General features: G+C 65.3%; 1 protein-coding gene across 1 annotated transcript; it reads right to left on the minus strand.

Moving 5' to 3' along the window:
* Window positions 1–1,964: 1,964 nt before the first annotated feature.
* On the minus strand, window positions 1,965–24,583 carry REXO1 (RNA exonuclease 1 homolog). Its single transcript, XM_047095594.1, has 16 exons — window positions 24,331–24,583; window positions 11,259–12,982; window positions 10,055–10,159; window positions 9,074–9,287; window positions 6,871–7,034; window positions 6,338–6,469; window positions 6,035–6,158; window positions 5,184–5,297; window positions 4,897–5,034; window positions 4,667–4,780; window positions 4,495–4,568; window positions 4,044–4,154; window positions 3,496–3,611; window positions 3,267–3,405; window positions 3,023–3,143; window positions 1,965–2,929 (listed from the first exon to the last, which is right to left on the minus strand). Exons 1-16 carry the CDS (start codon window positions 24,485–24,487, stop codon window positions 2,841–2,843), a joined length of 3,636 nt encoding a protein of 1,211 aa, XP_046951550.1. The 5' UTR covers window positions 24,488–24,583; the 3' UTR covers window positions 1,965–2,840.

Consider the following 24,583-nt stretch of genomic DNA (forward strand, 5'->3'; position numbering starts at 1 on the left):
GGGGTGGGGAGCGGCAGGCCCAGATCCAGGGTTGGGTCTTTGCAAGGAGCTGAGGGTTGTCAAGATAGGGGCAGGCTGGGACTGGGGAGGATCAGTGGGCGGGACCTTGCACCGCAGGGCGGGATAGGGGGGCCTCGATTCGGGCCTGGGTACTAATCGGCCCGTAATTTAGGGGCGGAACCTTGTAAAGCAGACCCTCCGTAGAGTGGATTGGCCCTGGCCGAGGTTGGACGGGACCAGAGTGGGGCTAGGGACACAGGAAGGACCCACAGGTAATCACAGGTCTGAGCTGCGTCCTGGGTTGTCACTCCCTCATCCGGCAGCCATTAATGAGCACCTTCTAAGCTCAGGTGCAGTGTTAGGTGCTGGGCTGGGGGAGGTAAAAGAGACCGTTAGAGGAAGCCCACGAAGTTCTGGCCCGGTGTGAACCCACCCAGCGGGCGACCAGGGCTCTGAGGGCCTTCCTGAAGGTGACAGGGGTGGGAGACAACCAGGAGGCTGGGGGAGCTGGGGGGGGGGGCTTGAGCCAGGGTGGGGGGACTGCTGAAGCTAGGGTCCCCAGCAGTGGGGACTCAGGGAGAGGGGCAAACTTGGGCGGACACAAGAGATGATTGAACGCTTTCATATTTTCACTCTTAGAAATCCTCTGGGAAATATGGAAATTAGGAAGGTAGTTGGTTCTGGGCACTTTCACACTGTCACCACCTTACCCCCTCTGCCCTGCGCTGGACTCCATGCCCAGCCTCCCCTCTCCACCTGGCACTGGGGCCCTTCATAGCATCACCTATGAGCAAATGTTGGTGATGAGGGAGCGATGGGGTGGTGAGGACAGCACACAGGCTGTGACCACCCCCCAACCCCCCCCCCCCGTCAAAGCAGCAACCTCCCCACTCCCTCTTCCTAGGAAGCCTGGTGTGCACACCCTCCTTGGCCTTTGAGGGTGGGCGGGGGGATGGGCACTGGTAAACCTCTTATTCATTCACTCAACAAACACCCAGCCCGTACCCAGTGGTTAATGAGAAGGACCCAGGGGACCCCATTCCCTCCCTGCAGCCCCGAGAGCCTCATTGGCCAGCTGAAAGCTTGCACCCCTCCTCTGGGTCTCCCTGGGGGGCTCGTTATGCTCTGGGGAAAGGGAACGACACCACACAGAAACAGAAATGGCCCTGCACCATTTATTTAGAAAGTTACTTGTTTACAGAAGAGGTGGGAGAAAGTCAAATGGTCAGAACAGCCTCAGGGGGACACAACAGTGGCCGGGGGCCCCGACTCAGTCACCACTCCCCAGTGAGGGCCCCTCAGGATCTGGAGGGCACCCAGTCCTCAGCAGCGCTGGCCCAGGGCGCTTCGGGGGTAGAGGCTGCCGTGTCCTCGGCCTGGGACCCTGCCCTCTTGGCCTTTAGCAGAAGCCAAAGTGGGAGTGGCAGGGGCCCTCCTCCAAAAGCCCTCCTGCCTCCACACATAGGGCGCCCCCCACCTGCCCCTCCACGGGCTCATCGCTGGCTGCACTTTGTGTCTTAAATGGACTAACCGTGGAGACCTCAACACCCCCAAGAGGCACAAGTGACAGGCCGAGTCCATCACTGAGCCCCGTGCACACAAGCACCTCCCGGGAGCAGCGGGCCGGCACTTGGGGAGGGGGCAGGTGGCCACCCTCCCCTGTCCGCGTTAGCTCCTCAGACACAGCACGGTGGCTCTCCAGGGCTCCTCGCTCCCCACCCCACGGATAAGCAAGACAGCCAGCCAAGCCAGCTCCGCTCACAGGACTGGGTCACCACCTCCACCATCGCAGAGCCCCAAGGGGGCCAGAAGCGTGACGGGCCCGGGGACCGCAGGAGATGGTTTTCGGGAAGATGAACAAGGTTCCATTTCCGCTTCCCCAATTAGGGGCAGACCCGACCCTGGGGGCAGCTGAGTGTGGAGCCTCACCAGGCACCAAGAACACCACCAGACGCCACGAGATCTAAAATCCATACAAACATTTATTCTGTTCCTGCCTCGGGTCAGGGGACCAGGGGTCAGGGCCCTAGGGGGGCTGCAGGCCTTTACAGACAGCCCCTGGAGGGGGAGGGCGGGGCTCCAGCAGGAAGACAGGGTCCAGAGCCTGGTGGGCCCTGGAGGGGTCCTGAAGGCGAGGCCCTGGGGGGTGGCGGGGGTGGGGGGCTGGCTTCGTTCCCAGAGGTCACGGAGTCCAGGTGGGTCTGGGGAGGCCAGTTTCCACCCGCTCGGCCCGGGCCAGACTGGACTCTCCGTCCTGGTGGCTGCCAAGGTGCCGGCTTCCGGCCCCCCGACTTCTCCCCCCCCCCACCTGCTCCCCCACCCCCAACGGGGAAGGCAGCACCAGGGTCTTCCTTTTCCGGTGGGGAAAGACAACTGTGCGAATCGCCAGGTTTAAATTACAAATAATAAAAATAACAATACAAAATAAAAAAAGACAGCCCCTGTCTCAAACACACCCGTGAAAAGCCTGCCCGGCAGGAGAAGGGGCAGGGGCGGGAGGCCTGGCTGCCAGGGACTCCGCGGGGCCCTCTGGGTGCCGGTGGGGTCTGTCCCGGTCCCGTCTGGGAATGAGCAGCAGTCTCCGGAGGGCAGAGTTGGGGGGGTGGGGGGGAGAGGCGGGGGCGGCGCAAGGGGGCCATGTCGGGGGGGTGGGGGGGGGGCGGTCAGGGCTCCAGGTGGTCTCGGCTTGGGGCTCCTGTGCCGCCGGCTCGTCCCGCTCTCTCTGTTTCCATGTCTCGGCGACGTGGACAGGGTTAGCTCTCGAGATTTATTGCACTGTTTTGGAAGAGGCCTGGGGTAGAGGCCGGGCCGGGGCTGCGGGAGAGGCGGGCAGGCGGCGGTCACCGCTTGGTCTTGGCGTCTTCTCGGATCTTCCAGATCACCAGGTGCATGCAGGCGCTGGCGTCCTCGCTGGAGCTGTGCCCGTCCACTGCAGGCGGATGGACGCGTCAGAGTGGGTGCGCCCCCGGGCCCAGCCACCGCCCCCCCCCCCCCCCCCCGCCGCCCCCCGCCGGCCGCTCACCGTTGTCCTGGATGATCCGTCTGAGGTAGTCAGCCATGAGGTTCCGCAGGGAGCGCTTGTAGGGGAGGCCCAGGCGGTGCGGGAAGAGCACGGACGTGTCCACCACGGTGCTGTGAATGACCTGCGGGCGGGCGGGCAGAGACCACAGGTCCAGGGCCCCGGGAGGGCCAGGGTAGGAAGGTGCCTGGGGCTCAGACCCGCCCCCACAGCTCCCATTCCCAGGACCCCCGGGAGCGGGCAGTACCTTCAAGGCCAGCAGGTCGCTCTCCAGGCTGTGTCCGATGAGGACGGTGTCAGCGCTGAACATGCTCAGCAGGACGGCCTGGACATCCCGGAGCGAGATGCTCGTGTCCACGAGGTCAGCCTCAGTGACCCCTGAAAACCTGGCGTGGGCGGAGCGGGGAGCCTGAAGGTAGCCAGGGAGGGAGGCGGGTGCCCGCTCCTGGGGGGGGTTGGGGGGGGCGTGGCCACACCTGGTGTTGTAGTCGACGATCTCGTTGTCCGGCTTGACAAAGGTGTCGTAGACCACCCGCATGTCTGTGTCCACCACCGTGACGCGCGTCAGCTCCAGGCCATACGTGGTGTAGGACTGCGGGGCCGAGAGGGCTCCCGTGACCGTGCGCCCCGCCCCGCACCCAGGGCTCCCAGGACGAGGCCGCCCCGGTCCCCGAGGCCTCTGGCTGGCGTTCCAGTACCCAGCAAGGGCCGTGTCATACAGCCCGCAGCGTGGGCTGAGGGGGGAGGTCAGAGCGTCTACTTGGCTGGAGGTGGGGGGTGGCGGGGGGGGGGGGAGCCCTCTCTCAGAAGTTGCCGGCAAGGCCTCGAGGAGGCGCAACGGACGCAGCCCGGCACACGGCGTGGGCGGGGTGGGGGGGGGCGTTGGCAGGACCCCCCTTCTGCTCCCGGCTCCTCCCTCTACCTGCTCTCTATCCTAAGACCCCCCACCCCCACCCCCACCTCAAAGCTGTGGGCGCAGCAGCGGGACGACCACCGAACAGAACACCCACGGCAGCCAGCTCACCATTTCACAGTCAAGGGCATAAACGCCCGGGTGAGCATCTTCCGAAAGCTCTTTGTCAAAAGTTTTCACAAAGCCTTCCAGGTTCTCCTTCCGGCCGTCCTGCACATGTTGCTGAGGACAGAGAGGGGAGGGGAGGGGAGGGGAGGGGAGGGGAGGGGAGGGGAGGGGAGGGGAGGGGAGGGGAAGGGAGGGGAAGGGAGGGGAAGGGAGGGGAAGGGAGGGGAGAGGAGGGGAGGGTGGGTGAGGGCGGCAGGCTCCAGGGTCCAGGCTGGTGCCGGGCTTTCTCCAGGGGATGTCCCCCTCTTTCCAAGGCCACCGCCAGAGTCGGGGACAGACCGATTGAAGGACAGAAACGGGGGATCAGGGGGCCGGCCCTGGTTGCACCTCATTTCCAGGCAGGCTGGGGGCCCTTCCTGAGATGAGGGAGCATCGGCGGGCCCAGGAGACCTACCTTGGCGACCTGACAGCCGGCAGAGCCAATGGCAGCCGAGCAGCACGTGTACTGAGTCTCCCAGCCGCCAGCCACTGGAAGGGAGGTGGCAGCGGTCAGGGCCGGGCCTCCCCCGTGCCCCAGGCACAGCCCCGACACCCACTGTGCTGGGGTGGGGGGGGGGGGGGCTCACCTCGGTTCCGGCGGAGCCGCCCCCAGTGGTAGTAACACTCCTCTTCGCGCACGCAGCGGCCGGATGAGGACACCAGGTACTCGGTGCCACAGCGGCAGCAGATTCTACAGGCGGCTACGGGGCGGGAGGGGAAGCATCAGGCCCTGCCACTCCCTGTCCCCACGCGGCCCTCCCGGAGCCACCGTCTCCCTGCCCCTCCTCGAGCACAGGTGGGGCTGAAGGCCACTCACAGTCCTTGGGCTTCTTGTCCTCGGCCGTGAAGATGACTGCGCCCCCCGGCCGCTCGGGGTGAGGGAAGGGGTAGCCGTTCTCCTTGAGCTGGTCCTCGGTGAGCAGGTATTCCTTGAGGCGGCCATACAGGGCGGCCCCTGGGGACAGCGGGCATAGGTGGTCAGCCCACAGGGAGGCCGGAACAGCCGTGGCGGGGAGGGGGGGACAGGAGCTCGGCCACGGCAGCCACTGCTGGGCCCCCAGGTGGCCCGGGGGTGGGGGTGGGTGGGAGGGGCAGGCAGGTCACCTTTCAGATCCTCCACCCGGGGGCTGCTCGGGCGGCTGAGTGAGAAGCTGGTTTTGGTGGCCAACTTGCCCCCCAGCACCATCTCGTGGGACACAACCCTCCGGCCGCTGGTTTCTGGAAGGGGGAGGGGTAAAAACTACACTCAGCCTCCTTCGTCCCTCCCACATGCACCCTCCCCCTCCATACTGCCCTGTCCCCTGGCCTGCTCCTCGCTGGTCAGGAGAGGCCTGACCTCCTGTGACCTCAACTCTTCTGGGACGGGCTGCAAGTGGCCTGGAAGTCCCGGGCCTCCTGGGGCCCCTGGAACCTGCCCAGGGGGAGCTGTAGGGGGTGGAGGGGCCGGGGCCGGAGCCAAGGCAAGAGCAGGAGAGCCGGGAGGCCTGCAGACGGACACGGCAGCGTGCCCGCGAGAGGCAGTCCTGAAACGTCCTCCCCGTCCCCACCCCGAGCTTAACGCACAGAGCGGGCCCCACCGAGCTCCGCCTCTGAAGAGGCCGCCCCATTAGCTGGTGGCCTTCGGCTCGAGAGACCCAGCTCTCTAAGGAGCGTGGTCAACAGCGAGAAGAGGCTGCTCTGAGGGCACGGCACCAAGCCGTCTCCGACAGAGGCCCGACAAGCGGGAGCCTGCACCCGCCACCCACGTTCCCCGCAGGCTTTTGTCCCCGTCTGCTCCCCCCCCCCCCCCGGCCCCGGGAGCGGCAGAGAGCTGGCGGCTGGGGTCCCCGCCCCACCGCTCCCACACCCCGGGTGGGGAGCAGCCCCAGCACGTCGGGGGAGCCCGTGGCCCTCTGCTAGAGGCGCAGACCCGAATCTCGCAGACGTGACACCCTGGCCGCCCAGCCCCGATTTACTGTTGAGACCAGGTGTGGAGCTGGGGACCAGGCCCCGGAGCTTCTTGAGGGTATTCACAGCTACGTTCAGATAGATGTTCTTGCTGGGGCTGCGGTCGTAGGCCACCTTCTCCTCGTTCAGCGCCTGAGGACACACACCACAGCCCTGTGGCCCTGTGCTCGGCGGGGGGGGGTGGGGGGGGTGGGGGGGGTGGAAGGTCCCAGCCCCTCGGCCTAGGACCTGGTAGGACCTGGCCACCCCTACACACACCCCAGCCCGCTGTCCCCCCAGCCAGCCCGCGGCCACCTCCCAGGGTCACGCACCTTCTCTACGGCTTCCTGGTTTGAAGAGCAGAATTTGAGACACTCCTCAATAAACAGGTTGAGATACCGCTGGCGGATGACGGTGGGGACCTTGCCCCCAAACTCTTTTGGGATAATGGGCTTCTTTAAACTCTAGAGAAGACAGACCCATCACAGACGGCCTATACCGTGCCTGGTCCCCTGACGTGTATCTCAGAACCCACGGGACACCGCACACGCAGGATGGACCCTGCTGGGACCTCTGGGCTTCGGGGCCCGAGAGAGCTCATCCCTGGCTCACTGAGGCCAGCACAGCCACGGCAGCGTTGGCCAAAGGGGAAACTGAGGGCAGGCGTGGCGGGGGGCAGGGGGGTACGTGGCCGCGTGCCCGCTGCTCAGTGTCTATGAACTGAAGCCGCCCTGGGCGAGGGGAGTCTGTTAGCAAAGGCAGCAGAGGGAGCCGGAAGGGGAGGAGCGCCCACGCGGCACAGGGGCGTCGGCAAGCCAGGCGCCCAGGTTCCCGCGGCAGGGGACCCGGGGGGGCGGGCGCTCACCTGTAAAGACGGGCTGTGGGCAACACGCTTGGGGGTGACGGTGGCGGTGGTCTTGGACGCCATGCCGGACAGCGTGCGCGCCTTCAGGGGCTGGCCGCCCGGTTCGGGGCCATTGGGAGGCTGGCCGCTGCTGGCGGCGAGGGTCCTCTTGGCACCTGTGGGGGCTGGCGGGGCACAGGGGACGTGAGAGCAGGAAGAGAGCACACCCATGACCGAGCTGCACAGCACCCAGCAGCCGCGGTCGTTCAGCGTCAGCAGGACGTGCATCTCGGAGCACAGGGGGACGGGCCGGGCTGTGGGGCACGGGCTACGGAAGGACATCAGGCTCTATGTGCGTTCGGGCAAGTCCATCGAGAAGGGGGGAACGCAAATGGGGCTTCGGAGGCCGGCTCAGGCAACGTCTCCGCCGGGGCGGCCCGGCGAGTGGCAGGGCGCGTGGGAAGCCTCTGCCACATGCTCCGGCCCCCGACTCCGAGGCATTGACCTATGAGGGAGGAAAGGCCCTCACTCCTGGGCTGCGGACCAGAGGGTACAGGATGGCCCCGGCCCAGTCACTGTGACCAGCGGGGCCGGCCCTCCGCTGCCTGTGTGTTCTGCCTCTCCCTTTGATGAGGTCACAAACCAAACAGTCTCCCGCCTCCCCGGGGAGGAGGGCACCCGCCTGCCGGGCTGTTTCCGAGGGCTCCGGGGAGGCGGCGGGGGCCGGAGGCCGGGGTGCGGGCGTGCGCACGCACCTGCACGGGGCTTCTGTGCCGACAAAAGAACGGGAGCGGGTGAGGAGAGCACGGGGCCCAGGTCCCCGGCCTCTTGGAGGGACCATGGCACCACAAGCCGGCGGCGGCCCATCCCACGCCAGGGCCGGCCTCTGCAGAGTGGGCGGAAAACGCGTGCTCTTCCGGAACGGAAAGACAGCTCTTAGGTTCATTTACACGCGGACTGTTTGTGCAGCGCCCGGGGTGTGCATGGGGAGGAAAGCCAGCACGAGGCATCGGAGGGGACTCCTCGACTTCGGGTGACCCCCTGCAGCTCGGGAAGCGTGCCACTGGGTCTAAGGGTGCCGGGCCATCTGCGGGTCAATGCCACCCCGAGTGTGTCTGGTGAGGACTGTGGCAAGGACTGTCCCGAGCCACGGAGGATGACCCAGGGGACCCAGTCACGTGCAGAAGGGAGTCCGCGTCCCAGGATCCACAGTTCGGGGTCCTCTCCTGTCCCTGCAGCTAAACCACTGCTGAAGATCCACGGTGCACACTTCTTGCCCTCAAGTTCTAACTCGGGAGCTCCGGGGAGGGGAAGGAGCAGAACCCAGACAGTTTATCCTAAGGCAGGGAGAGGCAGGGGAGGGCTGTGGAGGACCACCTCGCGGGGCCCACCCCTCGGGCCCTGGTGACTCCAGGGAGTATCTGAACCAGCAGCAAGGACGCCCCCCGTGCCCCCTGAAGCTGGTCAGATGGCAGGGGGCCTCTACAACCCAAGAGAAGCTGAACGTGCATCTGAACGGGGCCTCCAGGTGGCCGAGTAGCCAGGGGCCCCCCTCACGTGTCCCCAGCTCCAGATGCCACCGAGTGTCCTGCCGGTCAGACCACGCAGGTCTGACCTGACTCTCGCACAAGACCAAGCAGGGGAAGCACCCACAAGACAGAAGGAAACACAGCCCCAGGGGCCTCCAGACCATCTGGCTCAATTCGACCAAGCTGAGCGCCTCCGGGGCCACAGCCTCGCTAACCCCAGCCCCACAGACCACCGAGGCCAGCCCCCCCGTTCCCGGTATCACGGTATAGAGCCTGGTGCCCCCACTCAGGAGCCCGGGGGAGGCAAGGACAAAAAGACCAGGCAGGCAGGGACAGAGTGGAACTCACAGGGAGATCCCTGGGTCAGGGCCTCAGAGGGAGGCAGGAAGCCGGCACGACAGACTCTCTGGGTCTGTTAGACAGACAAGGGGTGGGAAGAAGGCACCCCGCAGACCCCCCCAGAGCCAGCCCAAGGCTACCAACACCAAGGCCGGGAAAGGCCCGGAGCCGCTGGGCACTGCATCAGGCCTGAGTTAGCCTCCTGCTAACAGTGGAGGGAAACTTTTATCCCCATTCCACAGACCAGCACACCGAGGCCCCAGCTGGGCCCTGCTGGAGTTCACCATCGCTGGCAGAAGCAGAGCCTGGCCTTGGGCTCCTGTCACACCCCCGAGCCCCTGTGCCCCGGGACTCACCTGCAGCCAGGCGGGGGTTGGGGACGTGGGCGATCCTCCTCTTCTCGCCGGGGGCCGAGATGTGGACGGAGGACGACGGCTTCTCGGCCGGCTGCTGGGTGGCCTGGAGCCAGGCGGCGGAGTCCCTCTGGGCCTGCTGGGCCCGCCGGTAGCACACCTCCTGGGCGGTGGGAGGCCGGGCAGGGGGCGCTGGGCCTCTCCTCCCGGGCTCTGCCTGGGTGATGACAAATTCCCGGGGGGGTCTGTATGCTGGGAGCACCCAGAGCAGGCCACACGGGGCAAAAGGCTGACGGTAGGGCCACGGACAGGAAGGCAGGGGCTCCGGGGCCAGGGCCAGGCACGCGGCCCCGGCGCCCTCCTCTGAGTGCTCAGATACCCTGGCGGGAACCAGCCAGCTCCACGCATTAGCCCTCAAACTCATGTTGCCTCTCGCTGTCCCAGGGCACCTCGGCTGCCCTGCTCTCTTGGCTCCCGGCCTCGGAATGCCTAGGCCCTGCCCTTGGCCCTGATATAGGCGCGGCGTGGGTGGGACTCATTAGGCCCCTGATTGGATTGGCACGCTAATCCAATCCCACTTGACTCCGTTTTCTCTGGCCTTCAGCTTAGCCAGGGGAAGGGTCTGGTGATAGAATCCACCAGAGCTCCCAGGTGCTTGGCAGAGAGCCCGGTCCTCTGCCCCAGCCTTCCCTATGCCACCGACAGCTGTTTCTCTCTTTGGGGTGGGATCCAGCTCTGCAAGGTCGGGCCACCGGTCCAAGATCACACAGCACAGCTCACAGCCAGCAGTCCCCCCGTGCCCTCCGTGCCCCGCGCCACCCACCCCCCCAGCACCGAACCGAAGACTGGAGGTGGGCCCCGAGCACGTCTCTGCCACCACAAGGGGAGTGCCAGGCACGTGCCGGCCAGAGGAAGCCGTCAGCAGAGGCCGGGGGCCTTCTCCCTCCCACCAGCCTCCCCTCAGGGCCCAGCAGTGGGCTTTACCTCCTTGCCTTGCTTGGAGAGATGAGAAATCCTCCGCTTCTGCCCCGGGAACAGAGTGGTGAGGCCCGAATGCCCCTGGGCTTCGACCTTCTCTTCCTTGGGAGGCTGAAACACACATTCCACCCTCGGTGAGGTTCCTCCCTCAGACCAGACCTCACCCCCACACCAGCGCGGCGACTCCTCTGCCCTCCCCGCCGCGAATAGCCGCGAATACGTAACTCAGAAAGGACACGGAGAGTGAGGTGGGAAAGCGGGAACACAGTCGAGGGAGGGCCTACCGGGTCTGGAAACACGATGTGGGGCTCTCACCCCCAACCGGGAGGCGTGCTCTGCCCACTCTCACCCCCAACCGGGAGGCGTGCTCTGCCCACTCACAGATGGGGAAACCCCAGTGGCGGCCAGTCCTGCACGCGACTCCTGCAGACGCACCCAGCCCGAGTGTGACCCAGGCCCCGGCCAAGGTGGTCTCGGGCCCCAACCACTGCCTCCTGCTCCCCTCCCTCGCCAGCTCACACGGGGCGACTCAGAAATGTGGGAACAGGGGGAAAAATCTGAACAGCAACACCTCAAAGGTCTGTGAACAGAGCAGAGCACTGAAGGACCAAGCAGGCGGCCCGATCTTGTGACACGCACAGAAGCTGCAGGTTTCCGAGCAGGGACTAGCCCCTCTGGCTTTGTTCAAAGCAAGCACCCTCTGGTGGTGGGACGTGGGCACACTGGAGTTTGGGGGGTGGGGGAGGAGAGTGAGAGGAGAGGGAGGGGGGAGGGAAGGAGTGGAAAAGAGGTGGGAAAGGAGGAGGAGGAGGAGAAAGGGGGGGAAGTGGGGAGGGGAGGAAGAGAGGAGTAGCCTGGGGAAAGTGGAGAGAGGGAGGCAGGTGGAGGGGGGATGAGAGGGGCACAGGGGGAGGGAGGGAGGCAGAGGGAAGGGAAGTGGAGAAAGGGGGGGAAAGGACAGAGAGGGAAGTGGGGGGAGGGGAAGAGAGATCGTGGGAAGGAGGGGGGCGGGAGATGAAGGGCGAGGGAGAGGGGAGCTGCCCACCCCCCCCAACTCTGCCCAGTCTCCCTGGTTTCGGGGCCTCGGTGGCCACGGGCCCTGCCTGGGGGACCTGGCGCTCTGTTTCTGGACAAGGTGCAGGGGCAGCAGGGCGCCAGCAGGGGCTCCTGGACGGGGAGGGAGGGGAGCACCCCCCCCAGCAGGGCCCACCTGCCGGGCCCGCCGGCCTCTGTCCTCTGTCTTGACACTGGTGGATTCGTTGAAGATGCGCAGACACTCCTCCAGGGGGTCGGAGTCAAAGTCGACCTCCTTCTCCAAAGCTGAGTAGTCCACATCCCCGCCAGCCCCGGAGGAGGAGGAAGAGGAGGAGGGGGAGGGGGGGGCGGGGGCGGGGGCAGGACAGGGGGGCTGCGGGGCCTTGAGGCGCTTGCGCGGCCCCTGAGCGGGGGAGCAGCCCAGGCTGCGGTCCGAGTCCGAGTCCGAGTCCGAGTCCGAGCTGGAGCTGAGGCAGGGCAGGGCGGGGGGTGCCGCGGGCCCCGGGCCCAGGCCCTCATCCTCACTCTCGTCCCCAAAGAGGTCCGCATGGCTCAGCGCCCGCTTCTGCAGCTTGGGGGCGTCCCGGGAGGCACCCTCGTCCAGCGAGCGGGCCTTCCGCTCGGCCAGCTTCCCCGGCGGCGTCTTCCCGCCCGTCCTGCTTGGCAGCTGGTGGGCACCCCCGCGGTCGGGCCGGCTGTTCCCTGAGCTGGCCACCGGGGTGGCCGAAGATGGCTTTTTCTTGGTCCCTTCGGGCTGCTTGGCCCTGTGCCGGGGGCTGCCGGCCCGCGCGCCCCGCCGGTCTGCACAGGGTTTCCCGGCAGGCCGCCCCTGCTCTCCGTCTTTACCCCGGTCCTTCCTCCGGACACCGTCCTTGCGGCCAGGGGCGGGCAGGGCCCCGCCTCTCTTCTTCTTGGGTCTCCCCTCCTTGGGGCCGCTGGGGTCCTGCGAGACCCTGGCCGGGGAGGCAGGCTTGGCCCCGGGCTCCCCACCGGGACCCTTGGGGGGCTGCCCGAGGTCCTCGACGTCATACTGCACGGCCATCTCCTTGGTCTCGCGCAGGCTGCCCTCCTCGGTCTCCTGGCCCTCCCTGGAGGCTGGCTTCCCGGGGGCCTTGCCCTCGGGGCCCGCCTGGGCTCGCGGGGGGCTCGAGGTGACCGGCCCATCACCCGGAGCGGCGGCGTCATCATCCGAGTCTGAGAACCTGGCGTCGCAGCCGGCAAAGGGGTCGCAGGGCTTCTTGAGGGCGGGCGTGTAGGGCTCGCTACCCCGGGAGCCCCGGGGCCGCTTGGGGGCCCGGTCATCTTTGGAGCTGGCCCTGCTGAGCAGCCGGGCAGAGAAGTTGGACAGAGGGTCATACTCCAGGTCCGTGGACGGCTTGGAGTCATCCACCACGTACTTGCCGCTGGGGACAGGGCGGCTGTACCGCTGGGGCTGGCTCACAGCCTTGGGCACGTACTCCAAGGCGCCGCCAGCCCCTCCGCCGTGGCCCTGAGCGCGATCCACAGCCAGCGAGTACTTGCCGGCCGCCTCGGCGGCGGTGGCCAGGGGAGTGGGCTGGTAGCCGGCATCGGGGCTTAACAGGCCCGGGCGGCCGCCAGGGTTGTAATCGAAGGACAGCGGGAAGGCGTCCTCGTCCAGGCCCGCGGCGGGACTAGCGGCGGGGCCTCGGGGCGCCACGGCAGGGGCCTCGGCCGAGCGGTGCTCGCGAGCCGTCTCCAGGAGCTCCTGGTACCGCCGCTGCTCCAGCTCTACCTCCGAGCGCACCGCCTCGATGGCCTGGTTGACCAGCTCCAGCTCCAGGATGTCCGAGCGGGGCTCCCCGCCGCTGCCCAGGGCGCCATTCTCCCTCTGCACGGGGGGCTTGGGCAGCTCGGGGTTGTACGGGTCATATCCAAGCCCTGAAACGGGAAGCGGGAGAAAACGGCAGTGAGCAGGCCCCCCGAAGAAGCCGCAGCCACACGGGCCAACGTCGGGCCACAGCCTCAGCCCGGGGCCTCGCCCCCGAGGCCGCCGGGGAAGAGCGGAGAAGCAGAACCAACTGGGGGCGGGGCCTCTGGCAAAGCCCTAGGGGGGCCGGCCCGGCCAGGAGGCAGAACTGGGCCCCCGGGGGCACGGCCACTCGTCCACAGACCTCCCGGCATGGGGTGGGGGCAGTGGCGACCTCACAGACTGGACAACCAGCTCCAGGAGCTGGCGTGAGAACGGGAGTCCCACGGACCTGGCCCACACCGAAGCCACGGCGTGCTGCCTCGTACGGACGGGAGCCGGGAGGGTGTGCGCGGAAGGCCGGCCGGCCAGGCAGGGAGCGGCCACGGCCCTCGCCCACCTCCCCTGGGTCAGGGCCACCCCAGAGGTGTCACCCCTAGGGCTCTGTCCCACAAACTTGCTCCCGGCAGTTACGTCCACGGGGCCGTGCACGCGCCAGGAGAGCACGGAGCCACCGAGGGACCCACCGTCAGGGAGCGCGGAGGCACGAAGGACACCCACACACGACTGTGAGGGGACGGGAAAGGCAGAATGCCGTCCGTGCTGCGGCCCCACGGAGCAAAGCGGCAAAAAGCATTTACAGCCCCGTCGCATTCTGAGAACGCCAAGTAGGGTGGGGAGCAAGCCAGCATCCGCCTCAGCCCACGAGCCTGGGATGCAGAGTGGGACCCCAGCCAGTTGAGCCACGCAAGCGCCCCCCTCACGTCCTTTTAACGTTTCTATCAGTCTGAAGAGTCACCCCCCCACCCCCCACCCCCCCCCACCCCGGGGCGGCTGTGAGACAGATAATCCTGCTTTTGTTCCAGGTTCCAGGGCATGGTCTACGAGACCAGCACGACCAGTGCCACCAACGTCGGCACGAAACCCACCAGAGACTCCCTCATGGACAGAGGTGCGGAAATTCTCCATAAAATGTGGCCAAATGAAGCCCGCCGTTCCAAGAAAGGTACAATACACCAGATTCAAGTTCGCCGTGTTGACGTATTCCGGAATTCAGAGACTTTGTTAGAAATCCCGTCTAAAGCGTAGAATATGTTTAAAAAAACCTAGCGTAACGTACAAACTTTTCAAACCGCTAAGCAGTATGCCTGAAAGTAACGTAACGGTGTAGGTCAACTACACTCACAAACTCAAAAGACCTTACCGGAGATACTTCTAGACCGTCACCGAAGAATGTCAGTAGATCCGATGCCCTGTGGTTGACCGTGTGGCAGCGACTCTCCCCTGGAACCTCCAGAAAGGCCCAGCCCTGCCCACACCTGGATGTAGCCCGGTGAGACCCATTTTGCACCTCTGACCTCTTCGGGTAAGGAAATCTTGTGTTGTTTTCAGGCCCCGGGTGGTGGTGCCGGCCACCGTGGCCCCAGGAAAGTGGCCCCAGGAAGCTCGAGAAAGGAAAGGAAACCAAACCCTGGGGCTGCCTGCCTGCCTTCAGGGGACAGGGAGCTTTGCAGGGGACAGCACTGGGGCTGGGGCCGCCTGGGGCCCGAGGGAGGGAAGAGACTGCGGCCTGTGGCTTGCCTTTTGCCTTGGAGCCCATATCTTAAGTCGTACTCAGGAGAAAGGGAGCGGACAGAAATGCTTCAGACGCAGACAGGGAGGCAAAACCAGAGGGGTGGGGGGGGGAGCAGCCACTCCATGCCCCCCACCTCACGGCTGAACACTAGAGGGTACGGGGGAGGGAGACTGGGGGCTGGGCGCACAGCCGCCCTTGGTAAGAGGTGGAGGGACCACCCAGAGGGGGGCCTCCCTCCCAGCCCACCTTGACCCCCCCAACCAGTCCAAAGGCACCAATGGAGACCCGCCCCAGCCTAACGACCCCTGAGTGAACAGAGGGAAGACAGTGCCCTGCCCTCTCCTCCCCACAGAAGTCCTGGCTGCCAGCAAAGCGGAAGCGCCCAGACCAGCCACAAGCTGGGGGGCGCTTACTGGGCACGTCCACCAGGGCCTTGGAGGGGCTGGACTGGCGGGTCTCAGAGGGGCCTCTGGCCCGGCCCACCTCACTCCCCACCCTGCCCTCCTTTGGCTAAGAGTCCTCCCCCTGGTGGGAGAGATGGGAGTTAGGGTCCACCTAGCGGCAATGCCCCTCCCCCAGGGGCCGGTCAGGGAGGCACCGATGGGGGGGTCTTTTCCCTACCCTTCTCCAGGGAAAAGGGCTACAAACAATGCAGGGCAGCCAAGGGCCCCTTAGCCAGGTTCCAAGCAATGAAGCCACTTTACATTTTGAAAGGAAGGGTTTCCACCCCAAGGGAGGGAGAGAGGAGGCCCCACAAAGAGCCTGAGGCCACCTTAGCTCTGGGGGACCGGAGGCAGAGAGGCCAGGAGGGAGGCCGTCTCGTCTTCCACCTTGGAGCCCATACCGGCATTGTAAGGGCAGTCACACCGGCTCGCTCCACCCTCTCTAGCCTCCAAGCACCCTGGCCTCTCAACCGGGAAGGGGCGAGTGCACTTGGGGTCCCAGCAGCTCAGACTCTGAAGGGGGTGCAGCCCCCGGCTGAGCCCAGTCCAAGCACCCAGCCCCTCGGTATGAGCCCTGCCAACACAGGGCGCTTTCAGTCCCAGCTGGAGGCTGCCTTCACAACCACAAAGCAAAAAGCAACACCCTCGGTGGGCCTAAGAAGGTCAAGGCCAAGAGCCTGCCCCTGTGGGGCTTCTGGTTCCCCACTGGTCCTGTAAGTTTTCGTCAACAGCCTGAGGGTCTCTAGACAGGTCTAGAAGCTTTGAGTGCAGCTGCCAGGAGCTCTGTTACAACCTCGTGGCACAGGGAGCCCGGAGTTCAGTCCCTGCAGGCAGGCGCCCGCTGAGCCCCAGCCAAGGCTACTTGAGGCTTCGGGGAGGGGAGAGCAAAAGCTACCGGTTCCCCAGGCACGTGGCCCCTGCCCCGCCCTGCTTCGGAGGGCCGGGTCCCTGGCAGAGCCTGTGGGAACTGGAGGAGCTCCCCAAGAAAATGTTTCGCGAGCCGCGGGGTGCCCTGGGGGCACTGCCCACCCGCCTGCGGGAGCACAGCCGAAGGCTCTGGGCAGGTGGCACCTTGTGAGGTCGGCCCTCGGGGCACCGTGGAAGGCGTCTTCCAATGGTCAGGGGGTTGATCCGGATGGGAGCCAAGAGAGCTCCCGTGGGGGTTTGCCCCTGGAAAAGCAAGATCAACTGGGCTGATTTTTGGAAAAGGAAAGTCACCAAATGCCTCTTCCCACCCCCGCCGCCAGCCCACACAGGCCAAGTCTTCCCCTGGCGGTGCCTGAGCCTCGGTTCTGTGCCCTCGGAGGCCACGCGTCCACCAGACCTGCCCTGCTGAAGGACAGAGCCGCCCTCCTCTGGCTCTCCCGGCCGTGGAGGCCCGACACCCTCTCTGACCACCAGCCTCTAGGACAGGCTTCCAGCGTGGTGGACACCAGGCCTGCTTCCCCATCCCCACAAGGGAAGGCCAGACGCCCGCTTTCCAGGGCTGTGGGTCACTGAGTGCAAGAGCCCATGTGGGGCTGGGTCAAGGCTCGCCATGGAGACCACAAGGGGCTGAGAGAACAGCAGGACAGGGCAGCCGGCCCCAGTCACCCGACCCTTCCCACTGCCGGGAGACACCCAATTCTGGCCGCACCCGCGCCTCTGCGCCTCACTCCGCTCCGGACAACACCGCACAGCCTCCCGTCCACGACGCACGCGGACTCGACGAGACGGCCGAGCACGGAGGCCACCCTGGGGGAGGTCCGTGAGCCCCACCGGGAACTTCAGGCATGGACAGAGCACTCCTTCCACAGATAAGGAGCCGGAGTCTTGGCCAGCCTAGCTGCCAGCCCCGCCCAGCTGGAGAGGTCTGACCCCAGAGCCTGGGTCCTCTCCCCCCTCCGGAAAGGAGAGCCGGCGCTGCCTTCTGAAGGGCTGGCCGTCGCCGCTCCCCTCCTTCTACTCGGCCCAAGGTCCAAAGCCGATAAGCACACAGCGCACAGCGGTCCCACCCTGGCTTTGAGCTCTGATAAGACATCAACGGGGCTCTCCTCCAACCCCGGTGGCGGGTGGCGGTGACAGCCGGCTGACCCCACACGGGGGCGGCGGGGACACAGGAGGAGACGGTCCCTACAGCACCAGAGATAAGCAGGATACACTGGCTGCTTGTGTGGAGCCTAAGTGGAGACACTAAACCCACCCATGTTCTGAGGACTCCATAGGGGGCGAGGCCTCGCAGAAAGGGGGGACATCCCCAGAAGACCACGGTGGCAGAAAGGACACTGGCTGACGGCCAGCCCGGGCTGGCTCGGCTGGAATGCAGGGTAGACAGCCAACTGGGGCACAGCGGTTCTGAGCGCTCACCACCCCTATGGGGGGCAGGGCAGTCCCCAGGTCCTCAGAGGGGCTGGCTGTCACTACTCCCCTCCAGGCCCAGAGTCTCTGTTCCCGGGGCCCCCCACACCCCACTCCTGGACATCCGAGTGCCCCACTGGACAGAGCAGGAGCCTGAAGCCCAGGGAAAAAGTACCTGGCCACTCACTCATTCCGAAGCAGACGGCAGAGGCCTGTGGCTGCCTGTGGCACCCCGACACGCAGGAAGAGAACCGTGACAGCCAACAGAAGCAGGTGTTTGAGAGTGCACGTGAGGGACACCTGGGCTGTGCCTGGGGAGCGGGGCCTGGGGTCCACCTCCACCTTGGGCTGACGACACTGGACGGCCCGACCCCTGCACGGCCTCCCCTCACTGCCCTCTGCCCCCTGGAGCCTCCCCTCAGCTCTAAAGCCCCCAGCCCAGAAGCAAGCTCGAGGCCAGGGCCCCAGGCACACCTGGGAATACCGGTCGCTCGGCACTCCGCGCTCTCCCCAGGGCCTGCTCCTGGGAGGACCAGGACAGCAGTACCCACGTGGAGTCGCGGAGTCTAAATACGACGGGGCTCAACCATGCTGCAAAAACACAGGGAAGCACACAGCACAGGCCAAAAAAACAAAGAGAACCCAGAAATCCCGAAAGAGCACAAAAACGCAACAGAACAGCACCCTCGAAGGACTAGGCCGCACTGGCAACAACGGGCCTCCCAGGGGCGCAGCTGACCGTGGCCCGTTCTCTGCGGCCCCCCCTCTGCCCTCACAGCCAGTCCACGGCAGGCGCAGATCGCTTTCAGGGTCCGAACACACGATTTCAGCAGTTCTCTCGCTCTGGCCCTGGTGCATTTCCAACACGCTGGCCAGTGGATGTTCCTGGGGTCACCTCCCTCCACAACACAGGCTCCTGGGAGGTCCTGGGAGGCCTGGAACGTGGAACAGTGTCCTCTGAATGCCCCAGGTGAAGCTGGCAGGGAAGGAAGGCCACGCCCGTCACGGCCATTCCTGGAACGTGGGTTCAAGACACAGGGGGAGCCGGCTGTGTCCCCTAAGAGCCCACACACCCACATCGCCCATCAGCATCAGTGGCTTCTATTACTTGATCCCCCAGGAAGGTGCTGGGCGGGGGGGGGGGGGGGGGAGTGATGAGGACAGATTTCCCAGGTAGGCCAGCCCCTCCCCCACCCGCATATTTGGACAGCTTCCTGCCCAGAGCCCGATGGACTGTCTCAGCGGCTCCTCCAGGCAGCCCTCCGAGACTGTCCCTGCAGACGCGGTGGGACTCAGCTGCTTGGGCAGGCCTGTGCTCATGGGTGCGTGGGGATGGGGGCCCCAGAGCTTTTGGGCCCTGTCTCCTGAAACAGCACCCACGTTCCTGCTCTTTGAGGGCCCTCTGGGCCAGTCCGCTGGAGAAGAGCACACAAGTCTCCCAGGACAAACAACAGTGTTGTGGGACCGTCGACCAGGACACATAGGGACAAGCTTCACCCGGATGTGCCTGGAGTGAAAGCGGTCCTGGTGCTGCCCGGACACGCCCTCCCTGTTACCTCCTGGGCCTTGCCTCCCCCTGTCCCCTGCACCCACCCCCACCTCCCAGTCTGCGGGGTGGACTCCCAGACCACAGCAGTTCTCAGGGGCCCCGTGCTGGAGGAGTCAGAATCAGTGTCGCAACACTGACCCCTGCTGGAGCCGCCGGGGATGGCAGCAATGCTGGCGAGCAGCCTCCCCTCCCCCGCCCCAGTTCCCCCCAAACCACAGGACAGAAGATTCCAGGCCTTTCACTGCACTGTCTCCCAGTCCCAACCAGGGATTACCATCTCCCCACCCCCATGCCCACCCCTGTTTCCAGCCGCCAGGCAAACTTCTACTCACCCTTCAAAACCCAGCTCGGCAACCACTGGCCTGGGGACACCCGCCCGATGTCCCTGCAACCCCCAGTTCCCCAGACCCCAGCCCCTATCTGTGCTGGACACCAATCCTTTGCTGCCACGGTGCCCCATCCCGGTCCCCAGGTATGTACTGAATTCAGATCCATCCGGAAGAGCCCTTGCAGGGTCCTGGGGCTAGCTCCTGATTTTACAGAAGACACCCAAGACCCAGGTATACCTGCGTGTGTACGCACGTGTCCAGGCCAAGCCCCACCCCCAGAGCTGGGCCCCCCATCAGCCTCCCACCCTGTTCTCCAGCAAACTACAGCAACAAGCAGGTTCCCCCAGGTGCTCCACGTGGCCGTTTCCAGAAACCTGCAGCGCCTGGGGGGCCACCAGACCAGAGGCCCTCACACGGCAAGCACGCGTGCCCGCTTCCTCAAAAGGCACAAGCCAACGGCAGAAACTCTGGAGGACGCAGCTATCGCGAAGGAGGAGAGCGGTGGCCAGGAGACGTCTCCCTGATTCCCCGGCAGTCCGCCCGGGGGGCTCCAGGCTCCGGTGAGCCCCATGCCTCCTACCCGCTGCCCATTTCCTTCTTAGCGCCCGGCTGTTTGTCGTGCACCACATCACACCGACCAGTCTGCCCACTGCCCACGCACACGGGCAAGAAAGAATCCCCGTGCGCGCACCCCTCGACAGCCCCAAGGATTGTTCTGCAAAGGGGATACGGGCTGCAGAGGGGAGAACGTTCCCGCAGCTCTGTCCACCGAGGGCCCGTGTCATTACTCGCTTCACGGAAGGGATAACTGAGGCCCAGGCGGTACCGCTGACCTGCTGGAGGCCCCCTGCCAGACGGGCTCTCTGCACAACAGAAAGCGGAGCCAGGAATGCCCTCATTCGGGGCCACGCACCCCCGCCTTGGCCGCACCTCCTCCCCGAAGCTCCTGGAGAGCCCCCCGCAGCCAGCCCCACGCGGGGGCTGGGTGCTCAGCACCACGGGGAGGGGCGCCCCCACCCGCTCCACGAACGGGTGGAGCTCCTCCAAACCGACAACCACAGACCTCCCCAGACACCACTCCGAGTCCCCTGGGGGCAGGGTCACAGGGCCATAAGCAGCTTTATGTGCAGACACAGCGATAGGTGTGTGGCTCCAGACCGGCTCGGGGCGCGAAGGCAGGTTTTTTAAGGCTCCTCGGGCATCCAGAGGACTGCCAGGTGTGGAAAGCTGGGGACTCGGTCCCAGGACGGCCCCTCTCCTCACCGGGGCTGCGGAGCCTCGGAAAACACGATCCGACGTCACCAGTGCAGCAGGGTCACAGCTACATGAAAGGACAGCAGGCCTCCTCCAGCTCAGGCCGGGGGGAACACCGCAAGCCAGGAGGCACGGATTTGCAGCAATTTCCACGTGTTTCTTCGGATTTTTGGGGATCGTCCAATGTTTTTAAAACAAACGTTACCCAAGTCCTGAAAAGAAGTGCTTTGAACAGAGGTAACGTGCAGGCTTCACCGGCTGGGACTCTGCCCCTGAGACCACAGGCAGGGCGCACCCGGGGGCCCAGAAAACCCCCACATCTCTCCTCTAATGCCATCCTCACAGAAAACCAGCAACGGCACAGCAGAAGCACCACCAAGGGTACCAACGGCTTCTCCCGTGGGAGGCCTGCGCGGCTGGGCCCCTGGGGGCTGCGGCATCTGGGGAGCGGCAGGGGCTGAAGTTGAAAAACAAAGTAAAGTGGCTGCAGTGAGAATCAGCCCATGACCAAGGGATACGGGGTGACACCGGGGAACGTCTGTTGTCACTGCAGCTGGGGTAGGGGCGTCACGACCGGGGGCGCCCAGCACACCCCCCACGGCAGGCCTGGCCCTGAGGACGGGGGACTACTATTCCTCCAACCAGCTTGAGAGCTCCCACCCAGACCCCGCAGGACTCCCAGCTCAAGCCCACGTGCCCACCAGCGAGCAAACGGTGCAGGGTCCTTGCTCGGCCGGGCCAGGCCTCCAGACACCAGGCTCTGCTGGGGTTCTCCCGCGGCCTCAGGGCACAGAAACGCTCACAGCGCTGACGGGCCGGACGGACGCAGGAAAGCACACTTCCGTGGTGGGGGAGTCGCCCCCTGAAACCCACCGGCACCCCGCCCACAGAGGAAGCAGCAGAGGGGCAGCGTGGCCACGCCTCGGGGGCTGCCTGTTCGTTGAGGCCGTGCCCTTCCTGTCCCGAGTCCGCTGGCGGAGGAAACAGAACCCACCCTCTGCTGGGAGGCCCTATTTCTCTGGCTCCAGCCCCCTCCTCTGCAGGACTCTGTGGGCTCAGAGCTGCCCCACAGAAGCGGTGCTCGCTCTCAGGGCTCCAGACCACGCAGGGCCTTCGAGGGCCTAAATGTGAAGCCCAGGGGCAGGGCTGCCCTGAGAGCCGCCGCCCCTGCCACGGCCGTGACCGCTCCTGCCTTCCAGCCTGTCCTCAGGTTTCGTGTTCAGATGTCACAATTCTGTGTCTCCCAAGACTCGCTGTGACCTGCCGGCCCCAGGGCAGAGCGCAGAGCGCTGAGCCTGACACACAGTGGGTGCCCAGGCGTGTGCGAGACACGCAGGTGCCGGGCAGCAGAAACTGGAGGAAGGTGGTGCGTGGGGCAAGGGCCTGACTGCCCAAACTCAATCCCATAACCCCACTTACCGGCCACGTGCACACAGGAGAGTGGCTTCCCATCTCTGGGCCTCAGTTTCCTCATCTGTGAAATGGGGACAATCAGCCCTACCACTCAGAGTCACAGAGAGCCTGCCCAAGTGCGTGCTGCCGAAACTGGGCAATATCACACCGAAGTTCGGAAGTGGGGATCCTGAATCCCACACTGGGAGGCACGGGGCTGGAGCTGAAGGTCTGGAAGGAACAGGATCCCTGCCCCGGCCCCTCACGGGCCTCAGACTCTGCCAAAAGTCTCAGGCGCCCAGCGGCCCAAGACTGGAGGTGCTGGGCCTCACGGGGACCCCAACGCCCCACCTGCAGGCTGCGTCCACCAAGCACCTTAGCAACGCTGTTGCTTAAAAATGAGTCCAAGCAAAGCTGGCCCAGCCCACCCTGGCAAGAGCACCTCCCTGTGCACATCTGGACCGCTGCGGCCTCTTCCGACCCATAGGAAACTGAGCTTGTCAAAATCTGGAGCAGGGGGAAGCTGAAAGGGAGGGAAAGGACTAGGCACACACTCTCCCCTGGCGTCCTCACAGGGCAGCGACCCCAGAAGCATGCCACGGAGAAGGAAACAGAGGGTCAGAGAGGCTGCACGGCAAGGAAGAGGCTGAGCTGGGATTTGGCCCTGCCCCTCTGCAGGAGAGGCGGCGCTACCAGAAAGCAGGCCTTCCCTCCCCTCCCTCCCGTCTCTCCCCTCCCTCCCTTCCCTGCAAAAAGAAAATGCAGACCCACCATGGAAAGGGGTAGACAGCTGCATTTTTCCCCTATAGCAAGTGGGGCACACAGGACTTCCTCACCAAACAGGCTCCTAGAAATGATCCTTTAGGAAACTAACTGGCCATTCTTGACGTAGAAAGAAATCTGAAAAGTGACTTACCACGGGAGGGACACACGAGGACGGAAATCAACACCCCAGAACGGAAGGCTGGAAGGCAACATGCAGACTTGGGGCCAAGTCAGAACGTCAGGGGCAAAAGGGAGTGGGCCGTCCCTCTCTGGACTCACCCAGAGAAACCCAAAACCCAGGGGCTCTTTGCAAAGCAATGCGGACGACACCAAGAGGCAAACAAACGGAGTCAAGAAACCGCGCCTCCACACGTGAGCTGGGCGCTGACTCCCAGATGCCTCCAACGTGCTGTCCGCCACCTTCCTGGCCCCCACGAGAGACGGGAGTGATAATGACCCGATGCTGAGGTACCAGGGGGCACCTCTGTTTTGTCTTCTCAAGTGCAGGTTCCTGACGGCCGCACCCGTGGCTCGCAGCTCTGAATGCCCCGTGCCCAGAGCAGGTGGGGAGCCAGACCATGAACGCTCGCATCTGGCTGTCTGCAAACCGTCAGCTGCAGGTGTGGGGGGGCTAAACAAATTCGTGCGAGAAATTTAAAAAACCCTACTATTCTTTCCTTGGCAAAATGGGAAAACAGGCCTATTATTTAATCCCAGCCGGCGCACTCCTCTTTCGAAGACGATTCTGAAATAAAAAACATTTTTCCTGGGGAAAGACAGAGAGGGAATTTGAAATTGAGGCTGAATGAGGGAGTCTGGGTCTGATGGAAAGGGAGAGCCAGTCCTGAAGGACAGAGATCACCAGCGGGAGCCCGAGTTTCCCTCAGAAGGAATGACACCACTTAATCCTCCCTCCAGGCCTTTCCCTGTGATGTCCTCCTTCCCCCCACCCCTCCCCGTTCTTAAAGTCTCCGCTGAAATCCCACACCTCCTACAAGAAGCGCTCCCAGCTTTCACCAAACTCTGCCATGACAATGACAATCACCGCGAGGATACGACGTGCAGCCCGCTAACGTTCTTGCCCAACCAAAAGAAGGTAATTTCCTGGGAGCCTATCCGCCCTCCCGTCCCAGTCCCTCGGGTTTGGCTTACTCCCTGTCCAGCTGCGTCTGACACAGGGCTCGACACACAGTAGGTGCTCCTAAGACCCTCCCGACCCCACTACTGGAGGCGCGGAGGGGGAACGCAACGCAGCAGCAGACAAGAGCTGTCACAGCACCTGGGGTTGGGGGCGCGGCGGGGATGGTCACCCCAGCGAGAAACTCGGGTGCGAGTAAAGGCAGGGGGAGTCCCGGGCCTGCGGACCAGTGTCAGCCGCGCTCGTTTCCCGAGCCCCGTGCTCAGCGTTCGGCCTGCGCTAGCTCACTGCACCCTCGCGACAGCTCTAGGACGGCATGCCCCCCTCACGGTTACACCGTACGCTCATGGAAACGGAGGCTCGCACAGATCCCGCGACTTGCACCGGGCCCCGGGGTGGGTGGTCCCGGTCCCGGCTGGCGAGACGACGCCCACCAGCGTAAGAAGAGGGGTCTGGGCCGAGAACGGAGGAGCCGGGAAAGTCCCAGCCGCGGAGTCTAGCCCCGGGTCGGGGAGCCAAGCCCAGGTCGGGCATTACCTGCCGCGGGGGGCGCCGCTCCACCGCCGACCAGCGCGCCGGGGCCCCGGGCCCCACGGTGCCGGAAGTGGCAGTAGGGCCGCCGGCAGGGCCCCCCGGGCGCCCCAGCCCAGTAGGGGCAGTCGATGGCCCGGAAGAAACCGGTGGAGCGTAGCATGGTCCGTCCCGAAGCGGGACCCCGGCCCGGAGCCGCCCGGGCCCCCGGGCCGCTCACTGGCGCCGCGGTCGCCGCCGCCCGCGCCTCACGGACCCC

The sequence above is a fragment of the Lynx rufus genome, unplaced genomic scaffold, assembly GCF_022079265.1.
Source record: "Lynx rufus isolate CCGP_SWC_20201006 ecotype Redwood Valley unplaced genomic scaffold, mLynRuf1.p SCAF_4, whole genome shotgun sequence".
Lineage (NCBI taxonomy): Eukaryota > Metazoa > Chordata > Mammalia > Carnivora > Felidae > Lynx > Lynx rufus.

Coding starts and splice junctions, on each gene's coding strand:
- REXO1 (XM_047095594.1), bottom strand. CDS start 24,487: ATGCTACGCTCCACCGGTTTCTTCCGGGCCATCGACTGCCCCTACTGG. Junction 12,983..24,330: donor AGCGGCGCCCCCCGCGGCAG/GTAATGCCCGAC, acceptor TTCCCGTTTCAG/GGCTTGGATATGACCCGTAC. Junction 4,781..4,896: donor GGACAAGAAGCCCAAGGACT/GTGAGTGGCCTT, acceptor CCCGCCCCGTAG/CCGCCTGTAGAATCTGCTGC.